Genomic DNA, 11505 nt, shown 5'->3' on the forward strand with positions numbered 1-11505 from the left:
TCCTACCCGTTTTCTAGCTTCTTTTTCTTTTCTTTTTTCCTTACGCCAAAAGAATCTATAGCTTTGAATCATATTTTCCTTTTGATGATTTTTTTTATCTTTTTATTTTCATTCTACCGCGAAATAGAAATCTCTTGCCCTCTTGGCAGACCAATGGCACAAAACGGGCGTTTTTGCCAGAATCAATAGTAGGCGGCCACCCCGCCACTGTGACAAGAAAAAATTGTGCACGCGTTAGAGCCAAAAGTAGAATGAAGAAAAATTTTGTGCAAACGCTGCCTTGTCTGCCTGCATAGCCTCCTTATGCATAGCTGTCTATCGTCTATGCTATACCATTCTCTCTCTCTGCCTCACCACACACACACCTCTCTCTCTCCATGCACCCTCGTGCACCCCTCCCCGGGCGATCTGGCGTCCACCCCCAAGTGAACGAAACCGCTGCCTGGTTGGTTGACTGTTGCAGGGCATGTGGTGTGTGGGCCTCGATGTTTTTTTTTTCTTTCCTTTTTATATTTTGTTTCTTGATGCACTTTAGTCTCACTTTTTTTTTTAATTCGCTTCTTTTTTCCCTAGTCTCCACCCAAGGTTTAATCCCCTCCCCCCCCCTTGTCACAGCTCCCAGCGCTACCTTTTTGGCTTGGATCCACTACCGCAGCGCCATCGCCACTACTACCGGTTCCGTACTAACGCCTTGTCTCGCTCTTGTTTTTTCTTCCTGCTAGTATGGCGATGATTTCCACTTTATTTTATTTCACTGCTTCGTCTGCCTGGGCCGCATGACGGGAGGCAGGTACGCAACTGCAAAAAAAAAAAAAAAAAGGACGCTAAATACCCTGTCGTCTTGGGTCCCGTCAGTCCTGACCACCCACCAAGACGACCCACCACTGGCAGCCCACTTCCCATGCGGCCATCTACTTGCTCACTTGCTCATGCTAACTGATGCTCAGAGTACCTACCTACCCAGCAATAACGCTAGCTACCTTGGGTACTCCGTACAACGTGCTCATGCTACTACTGCAGGCTTGTACTTGGCACCAGTATTCCATCCTCACTACATTAACATGCCACTGCCCTCCTCCTCGACATCTCTTCGACCCTCTCTCCATCGACATCTTCCTCAAGTCTCTTCACACTCTCTACACTTCTCTGACCTTTTTTTCTTTTCTTTTTCTCACTCTCCTTCCTACATCAAACACTCAACGCACAACGTCTCGACTCTTGCTACCACCACCACCACCACCAGTCTTGCTATACGCTTTGCTGTCAGCTCTACGCTTCCCACCTCGACAGCTTCTCGACTGCTCGCCCACTCGCATAGCCGTTTCTTGTTCACGGTCAACTGGTAGACACACAAACTGTCCTTGGCAAGCAGTCTGCCTCGATCCTCTCTGCCGCTGCACCTCGCACAACGGCACACATCACACAAACTCACAAACTCACAACCACCACCACCACCACCACCACCACCTCACCCGTCATCATGAGCCTCGATCTCTGGACCCACCAGTTCTGCCTCGCCTGCGACAAGCAGGTTCACGACGCCGCTGCCTACTGCTCCGAGTCATGCCGCCTCGCCGACTTTGAAAAGTCTTCCTCATCACCATCCTCCCAAGCCAGCTCCCCCGGCTTCGCTCCCGCCTCGGGACCTTGGTCCACGCCCTCGGCCGCCCCCACGAGCAGCACTCGTCCTGCAGCCCGCAGCGCCTCCAAGTTCTACCTCTCCCCAGCCTACGACTTTAGCAACGCCCAGCCGTACGGCACCACGCCCACGGCCAAGCCCCTGCTCGGCTACTACTCGTCTCTGCGCTCCGAACGTCTGTCAACCCACTCGTCGCTGCCCCTCCGCCAGCTTACGCCCTCGAGCTCTCACAGCAGCCTCTGCTCTATGCAGAGCACCGCCTCGGACGCGTCTCGCCTCTCCGACGGCGTCAAGAAGGAGCTGCAGGCGTATGCTGTCTCCTTTGAGCAGGTTCGCCTCCAACGACGACGCTCTCAGTAATCTGGCCCTGTTGAAATACTGTACACCATCAAACTCGAGTCCATCTCGACCACACAACACGACACATGCATTCTACAAGCCGATGCAACGTCATCACACTACATCTTTAAAACAACAAATAACTACCAGACCACATCGACACCAAATTACAACGCCACGATACACACATACACCCTACTCACCCACATCAACCGCATAACGACAACGACAACACAACTCTGAAATGTTTTTCCTTTTTCTTTCACACACTGTTTTCCTAGCGACCAATTTGTTGTACCAAGACGGGCATTACAACGGCGTCCTGCATACCAAGAAAAAAGCAACTCATCCTGTTTATTATAATATCCTATTGCGCATTTTATCTGTTTTTCAAGTTGGGTCAATTCGCAAAGAGGATGCGTCTGAGAGAAGCTCGACAGCATTCAAACGGTTTCGGAGTTTATTTGGAGTTTTTTTTTTTCAGAAGGGACTGATGCAACATGGCCTCGAGGTGTTATCCTTGTGCATCAGACATGCAGGAGGAGTCGACAAACACCATGTTTAACAGCATATGGAGGGTCTGAGTTATTACTATGATGAAATTGGGCAAGCTACTCCCTGGCTCGGGAGAAGTTTTTTTTATGAAGCTAGCAGAGAATGAATGGAACAAAGACAGCAAGCAGCGATTTTTGCTTGCTTTGATGAGTAGCTGATGAAAATTTTTTGCATGTTTCTTGTGCTTGCCCTTGAATATTGTGAGACAGTGTGCATTGACATGGACGTTGTCCTTGTCCAAAAAGGGAGTGGAATGATGACGACTAGAGACTGGTACGACGAGGCGGGACTCATTCCAACTGGATCTCGATGCACCGACAAGATTTGCGAGAGCAAGGATTCACATTGGTAACAAGAAAAGTTTTTTCCTGAGCAAGGGAAAGGGAGAAGGGCGGGGGGGATGGACACGATGGGACACGAAAGTGTCCATCTAATGGAGTCGGGGCCTAAAACATGTAAGATTACGCTAGAAAGTTTAAGAAAAAGAAGCGTCAGGAAAGAAAATGGGATTGGATGAGATGACTGAAAGGACAGTCGAGGGAAAAACCCAGAAAGGGAACAGAGACGTTGCACAAATGTGGTGGCGCCCGATGTGAATTTCCTCTTCCGGAAGGATTTCATTCAGTGCAGGCCAAACTGTCGATGCATATTGGGATGGAGGAGGGGCCGGTTGAGAAGGGTGTGTGTATGTGTGTGTGTGGAACCATCCTAAAGGATCACGGCCGGGGATCGGACGCCCGTAAGATTTTTTTCTCACTCTTACTCAGTTGTAGGGACGGAAAGGAAAAGAAAAAGAAAAAAGAAACGACTGCTTATTCAGTTGAGTGTTTTTTTTCGGGCAGCAAAGTTATTGCGTGATGTAGTGGCCAGTGTAGCATTCCGTGTATGCGGCATCGCGTCATTTGACCCCGTACCTCGTAGCATCTGAGCAGCATGTCATGTCCATTCTTCGAAAAAAAGAAAGAGAAAGAAACAAAAAAGAAAAGAAATTAGGCAAAGAGAAAGACTGAGCGACAGATCAAGGCCAAACGGAGCGAGGTGAAGATGGTGCCATACACGTGTACAGCTGTGGGTTTCTCTCTCTTTCTGTTTTTTCTTTTTTCTTTTTTTTTTTCAAACATGATTTATTTCCTTGCCCAATCAGAGAGTATTACAAAGATTGGAGCCCGGTCCGTTTTGTTCAGCGAATGAAGAGGGACCAAAATGTTACAGCATTGGGGGGCGGCATCAATTCAATTCTCTTGTTGAAACGTGTAATGCGCTGGCAAACATGACAAGTCGTCTGTCCATAGTAGAGGGATTTAATAAATCCAAATTGTTTAAGACTCGGGATGGTAATGCAAACAAGAATCAATATTGGAGAAAGAAAAAAGCACTGACCAGTAGAAAGGAGAAAGCAAAAAAAAAAAAAAGGTTTTAAAAAAAAGGAATTTAAATTTTGCTGAGCCATAGATACCCGCATCTGTCCGGGTGAGAAGCCCCCCTTGTCGGCCGAAACACTCGGCTCTAGTAGCTGCTTTCTCACTCACTCTGCAGGCGGTTGGTGGTGAATTCTCCTAGTGGCAAGGGAAAAAAAAGGGGGTGGTGGGCATGATCGATTTAGCCATCTCAAGTAAGAAGAATTTTTTTTTCTTGTCGTTCCTTGATGCAAAATTTTCTCCCAAGGCCAATGCGTTGCCCATCTTGTTCAGCCTCAACGCCTGAAAAAAACGAGAGAGGACTAGAAAAGTGAACTAACGAATTTTTATACATGTTCAACTGAGGGCCAAAAAAAAAAACGCCATGGCGTCCGGTCTTGTCCGCTAGAGAGAGCCCATGTGTGGGGAGAGGGGCGGCAGGGAAAAAAAAGAGGCAAGCAAGCCTGTTGTGTGGTCAAAGCCTTGAAATAAAATCAAAAGATTAAAATGGCACCCCCAGAAAGATGAAAAATCAATTCTGAACTGGATTATGAAAATAAGAAGAATGTTTTTAATTTTCGGCGGGATGATGTTGGATTAGATTTGGCCCGTTTACACTAAACCTAAACTAAGTAAAAAAAAAAATTAAAAAAAAAAAACTTGATTGAGGAAGAACAAGGAAGGAAAAAGGAAAAACTTTTCCCATCATCCTTTGGTGGGGGTGGCGATTTGATGGGGAGATGGGCAGATATGGGGGGGGGATCCGGACGGGATGCGGATCAACGACGGTTGGCGAGAACCGGGGGATGGAGAAGACGCTAGATGCAAATGCGGCAACGTTGAAAAAAAAGAGAGAAAGAAAACGGGGGAAAAGGGGGATTAGTGTAATCCATCTCAATCTTGTTTGGAAAAGGTTTAAAAAGAGAGGGAAAAAAATCTAATTTGGCGGATTTGCCACATTAGACGAGCATCTAGACCAGAGAGCCTTGCTTGATTGAATAGGTGCCCCTCTCAACGACAAACACTAGTTAACCAATGTTTGGCACCACTGGTTGGGTTTTGCAGCTACGAGCCGTTTTTGCCTGATCTAGACTACCATTTTTTTCTCTCTTCTTCTTTTTTTTTTAAAAAAAAAAAGAATGAAGAAACAAAAACTTTGTCTGTTGCGCATCTCTCCTTCCATCCAATACCACTAATACAACTTGAGGATGAGGACAGAGAGAGAGAGAGAGAGTTTTTGAGATTATAGAGGTCTGTCGTGTGGGGTTCAACTCGAAACGTTTTTGGCAGCCCAAACTAAAAAAAAAAAAAGGGAAAAGAAAAAGAAAAAAGGGTCGAGAACGTTGTGCATTGCTGTTTAAAAAAAATTGAATCCGCAAAGCAAAGGCAAAAAGGATTGGGGGGAGGGGGGGGGACAATCGAGGGAAAGGGAGAAACGCATCGCAGCCCAACTCACCCATCCGTAAAAGATGGGACGAATAGAGAGGTTTCGAGGGGATTCTTGTTGGACCGAGAAGATGCAAATCAATGTGTCCATCACAGGCTCGTTTTCCGATTTCATGCCGCTGGTAAACGAGACTGACACCATTGCTTCAAGTCGAGTAGTTGGGTCATTACTTTTTCCATGCATTCGAACAGAAAGATGAAAAAAAAAAAGACTCCTTTTCTTTTTTACGCTTCTTTGTTTTTCCTTTTTTTTTTTTTTCCTTTTTTTTTCTTCTCCTTCTCTTCCCTCTACATAGTGACTAACTTGTACTCGTGGTGGCAGGTTAGCCTGCTTAGTCATCACAACGAGACCATAACTCTCATAACATGCCCAAAAAAAAAAAACCTCGCTCATGGTATGGAAAAGCCAATCCACTTGCGCGTCCGCCATGTTGATCTAGTTGCGTGATAAAACTTGAGCGTCTCGCTCTTTTTTTTTTTTTGTTTTTTTTTTTTTTGCTGACCAAAGAGAAAATCTGAGAAAAAAAAAAGAAAACAGAAAGGAAAAGAAAGAAGAGACGCTCCCTCGAAACAGGCCCCGAAACATACCACATCACACACCACACATCACACATCACACACACACACGTCCCGGTCCGGTCCGGTCTGCTTCCTACAATCTAGACCTCTCTGCTAGGCAACTACAGACTGGCTGACCTTGCGCCGAGCCCAATGGGGCTGGCTCTCTCCTCCGTGGCTACTGAAACGGCACCGGTCTGGCTGGCACGGGAAAGCAGGCGTGTTTATTTATTTGACTGCGTGTACCAGTATACTTGGTACTTAGGTATTGTGCGTCTTGTGTGTTTTTTATGAGCGGGTCGGCTTTCTGGGTTGAAACGTTGGGCTTTTGTTGGCAATGTCCTCCTGTCCACCACTTGCGGCATTAAATCGAGCCCGGGGGCAGCAAGCAAGCAAGCAAGCAAGCAAGCAGCGGCGAGACCTCTCTCTCTCTCTCTCTCTCTCTCCCAATTGCAAATCGCCGATCAATATTATTCTGGGCTCCCTTCTTAATTCCCTCCTCGTCGCTTCTCCTCACTTGTGCGCTGGCGTCTTTCTGCCGTGCGAATCGGAGAGCAAGATAGAGGCAAGGCGTAAAAAGAAAGATTAGTCCGGTCGATTAGATGTATATACATGTCCGTGCTGCTATATGATATATCCTATATGTGGCGTTGTTGCTGAAACAACAGATGCAACCCGTTAAAAACGTGCTGTGCGGCGGTAAACCAATCATACCCAGTACTCGGCATATTATCCCAGTTATTGTTTTCAAGTTTGGGGGCAACAAAAAAAACACAGCTGAACAATGGCATAATGGCATAAATCATCGTCTCCCCTTTCATTTTCCTCAGCAACAGAAACATTGTCTTTACTTTATGCTCAGAAATTTTCAAATTCTTTCAGATTTTTCTCTCTCTCTGTCTCTCTCAACAAGGACTAGGGACCCCTGGGTTAGTAAAAGAGAAATTCTTTCTTTCTTCCTCTCACCCCTTTTTTGTTTTCCTTTTTTCCACTTTGCTCAGAAAATATTTGCCCTAGAAGAGAGAAAAAAAAAAGACCAACATCTTGTCAGGGTACATGTGTGCAGCAGGTAGGGATAATTGTTTAGCGGCTCCTCCTACTCTTTCTCTCCCTCACCCCCTCCCCGCCCTTGCAATTCGCAAAAAAAAAATAAAAAAAAACTAAGAAGATGAAGAAATTTTACCCGGATGAGATCGATCGAAGAAAGCCGCTAGGCCGCAGCTAGTATTTAGAACAGAAGAATTTTTTTTCTTTGGCCCAAGAAAAAGGGATGAACCATGAACTAGTCACCGACGGTACAAGGATAACAATGGACTGCTCATTATAGAGCCAAATCGTACTCCGTACTCGGTATTTTGCTGGCAAAGGCGTGGTGGATAACAGCAACTCTGCCCTTTGATGACATGTCCAGGGAGCAAGAGAAGTAAAAAAAAAATCCCTCTTGTTTTGCCCTTGATCCAATCGTTTCTTTTGTCAGCGCATGAAATTGTGTGCACGAAACCGCCTCATAATTCACAGTCTAATTCGAATCTGAATGTAGGAATCCCAGCTTTTCCCCTTCACTAAAGGATGGGGGGGGACCCTAATTCTCATCCCAACACGCCTCTTTGGCCTGTGCTTTTTTTTTTTGCACGGGTATTATTTCTTGTTAATTAATTTTCTTTACTTGTTCATCTTTGTTCATCTTTGTTGAGGAAACCTTTCACATCGGTAATAGTGCATAGTGCTAATGAAACAAAAAGAAAGAATAGAAATGCTGGTGCCTGGCCACTGTCCATGGGTTCCGTCATTAGTCCTCGGTCGAACCCGTTCGGGCCCGCCTGGACCCCCCCCCCCCCCCTTCCCCTTGCCGTCTCACACCTTTACGAATACAACACCCGTCGGGTCTGCGTCTCGAAATAGTGTGACGACAAGTAGAGAGGATTGGAAAGATGGGCAAGAAAATCAAAATATCAAGGGGGTGGGAATGGACGTCAGGTTCATAACCTCCAATGCGGAATCTACTCCGGTCCGTTCAAAACACTCGTCTCAGCCTACTTGGAGAGCTCTGAAAGTTACCAGTTCTTTTTTCTTCTTGACCTGGAAAGGGGATTTAAAAAAAATATCGAGGGAAAATAAAAGAGGCTAGCTCGTTTTTTTTTCAACAGCGGAAACCAAAACCCGGACCCGCGCAAGCTACCTCCGCCCTTGGCATCATTTGGTTGTTGCCATCATCTTGGTCCCTGCACGCAAACCTCTATAGGAGCAGCCCGTGATTGGGATGTGATTCACGCTCTTGGAAAGAAGAAAGCAAAATAAAACCAATGAATCCTTGTACATGGTTTGCTACCATGATTGCTATTGCGGAACTATGTGACTTTTTTTTAAAAGGAAAAAAAAACCTGGCACAGCGATTTCGACTTCTCCACGTAAACCCGGCCGGCCGACTCCACAGGCGCTTCCAGAGCTTCCGCGATTATACTCGACCATGAATGAGTGCTTGGGTTTTTCCGCATATACGCTGCGTGGTTGGCTGTGTTTCACGACAAGTCATGAAAAAGTAAGATTCACATCCCCCCTCTCTCATAATCCGTATTACTGGTATCAATACCTACAGGGAGAAGCATCACCGGGGACGGGGACGGGGGACGGCTTGCTCTTCGTTCACAATTACACATTTGCGAGCCAATCCCGGAATCATGTCCGGCTGCCAGCAGGAATTGGCAAGCAAGCGAAACAAATGAAGCAGAGCAAATGAAGCAAAGCAAAAAGCACGTACTTGATTCTACACCGAGCGTTTCTCTGGTCTTGTTTGCTTTTCCGTCGTCGTCAATTGCTGCTGCCCCCCCCCCCCCCCCTGCCTGGCCTTTGCGAGGAATGGAGCCCGCTCGGCGGCGTTGACGATTTTTTTTTTCTTCTCTCTCCTGGCCCGGCCCAGGACAGACAAGGGGACCAGCTTCTTGACAAACACCGCTCCTTTTTCCTCAGGCGGTGTCGTGAGAAACTGGCCTTATGTATGGAGACTCTTCCCAACCGGTCAAGGCCTCTCTCCTCCTCCCCTTCCCCATATTAGGCGTCAAGGAAGGAGACGGATAGGATCCCCGGCCTGGGCTAATTTTACCGCCTCGGACTTGATCCTTTTTTTTAGGGTCAGATTCCGCTTTTTTGTAAAGGGAAGAGCAAAAGTTTGCTCAGAACGAGGGGGAAATATTTTGATTTTGACCAGGTTTTATTTTCTAAAAAATAATAATTAATAATAATCATAATAAATCGTAGATGCATCATCTCCATCTTTCCTTTGGCAGTCTCTCTGTCTGGGTGTGTGCGTTTTATAAAACCACCATCTTGACACCCCCACAAGTTGTGCAGACAACTTGTTCATAAAGTACGGAGTAGTGATAACCCTACATATTTCATAACAATTTTGAGGTGGTGGTGGGGTTGAGCATCTGTGTATTGCCTCAGGCCTTGTTCGATGGATTGATGAGGCTCTTCCGTAACCTTTTTGAATACAACCCTGACCCTGGCCCAATTGGTTTCGGCCAAGACCCCCCCCATTTCTCGAGGCTCAACCAATTCGACGTGGCGGCGCTGGTGCAACGCATACACATATCTTCATGCCAATCAAGGCGCTTACAACTTCCCGGACCGCAAAAGCAGGAGGCAGAGACACTCACCCTCGTTCCGGGCAATTCCTTTGCCTTGAAATACTCCCTGACAAGACAATTGTTTAATAGCACCGTAGGTTGTAATGTATTTCATCCTGGTTATTTCCCTTTTCTTTTTTTCTTCTTTTATTTCTGCCTTTTCTACCTCTCCCTCTCTCTCTCTCTCCCCCCTTCTTCCCGTCTTGGCGAGCATCCTTCCCGAACCCGCATGTCTCAGGTGCCAAGAACCTCACCACCAAAAAGAAAAAACCACCTCAAACGATCCGCGGGGGGGCGTGCTCAGATCCTTACCTGACGTGACATGTACTTACTTTTCTTCTTTATTCTGACCTGTAACTGGTTCCGAGCGACATGATTGGGTAAAAAGCCCAAGTTTTCTTTGCTGGTCGCCGTCCTCATTGGCGTGCCGTCCGTGAGCATCTATCAGTCCACGTCACGATGCGTTGAAGCCCACGTTGACACCCAATTCCAAAAGAAGCGGCCTGCATCCATCCCCCCTGGCCCCCCACCCTCTTGTCCCTCGGCATGGACACAAAAGTGCGACAACAAGAGACTATCGAAAAGGCCTACGAATTAGGTCGACAACATGTCTGGCCTGACCTGTGCAGAAGCCAAGCTGTCTGCACTCGGTCCTCATCCTCGGTCTTGCGAACTGCTTGGCTCGATAACCGAACCGAGAGAGGAGAAGGAGAGGGGGGGGACGGGACGTTGTAGAAACCGGATGAGACATTTTGTCGGCGTATTCTGCATTCCAGCGGCCCAGCGGCCCAGCGGCCTCGTTGACACACGTACGGGCGCGGCACGCCATTTGAGCCGGAGGAGAGTACACGAATAATGTAAATCAAAGGATGGGGCAAAACAACGTCTCTGCTTGTTGAAATTTGTCTGGGCGGCTGGCGCTTCATTGGATAGCCTGATGGCCACGCGCCGTCTGGCGAGAGGCTAGACCTGGGTCTTTGGGCAGTGATGCCCGGGGGGGAAAGAGGGGGCAGTGGGCATTGAAACGCGTTCCACGGGCCGGCCACCACGGGAGGGCCCGTCACGAGGGGAATTGGGGCCCGGCAATTGGAATTGACGCTTCTAGAACGCTACACCAAGGTTCTTGGTGGCGTCATGGCGGCGGCGACGGTCAAGGGCCGGAACCGGAGGTGGTAACGGAGCGGACTACGGTATAGGGTAGCCTCAACGACGCGGAGAATTCGACTCGCTTTGGAGGCCGCTCCGAGTTGAAGGAAGGAGGTTCTGTTCCCTCCTTCGTATAATGACGAGTCTCAAACGTGATTTGGAATACAGACTGGCAGTTTTGGTAACTTTTTGCGGGACGGCCGTGAGTACGTGGCCTTCCCATCGTGGTAATGCGTCGAAAAGCGAGTGACGTCTGATGCAAAGGGAAAATTATGCAGTGATGTACAATCCTGGTAGGGGAACATAACTAAAGAGCAGTACAAGCTCCATCCCATCACACGGCTTCTGATTTTCTTTTATCTAACACGACCCTGTGCCTAATAAGACTATATCAGAAATTTCGGCCGCTCGCGAAAGCTTCTTGGGAGTGTCAATCTTGCTTGGCCTCTTCGTGCTGCTTTGTCGAAGCGAAGTTCTTGCGAATACTCTAACCTGATGATGTACTTTGAGTTGTACTCGTTACTTTTAGAAAATGAGGTCATGGAAAAGTTAATGTTGAGCGAATGACTGGCTAGCCTGTGGCGGATAAGAGATAGGGCTGTTGGTCGTATCTGTTTGTCCGCCGGCTGGCAACTGCCACGCCGATTTTTCAAGATTTCAACGGTTGCAAGTTTTTTTTTTCTATAAATCAGCCCCAAATGACGGAAACCAACTTTCTTCCCTTCCAGCACGCCGCGCCGAGGACTCTCCCACCAAAACACCGATGCATGCTGGCACTATTGCGCAATATCTGATCAAC

At 47.4% G+C, this 11505-nt stretch overlaps 1 protein-coding gene across 1 annotated transcript; it reads left to right on the forward strand.

Moving 5' to 3' along the window:
• Window positions 1-1480: 1480 nt before the first annotated feature.
• V2A60_009390 (uncharacterized protein) lies at window positions 1481-1999 on the forward strand (the record flags this gene model as incomplete). Its single annotated transcript, XM_083260656.1, has 1 exon — window positions 1481-1999. The coding sequence occupies one exon, from the start codon at window positions 1481-1483 to the stop codon at window positions 1997-1999; it is 519 nt and encodes a 172-aa protein (XP_083116782.1).
• Window positions 2000-11505: the final 9506 nt, after the last annotated feature.

This window comes from Cordyceps javanica, chromosome 6 (assembly GCF_051103115.1).
Source record: "Cordyceps javanica chromosome 6, complete sequence".
Lineage (NCBI taxonomy): Eukaryota > Fungi > Ascomycota > Sordariomycetes > Hypocreales > Cordycipitaceae > Cordyceps > Cordyceps javanica.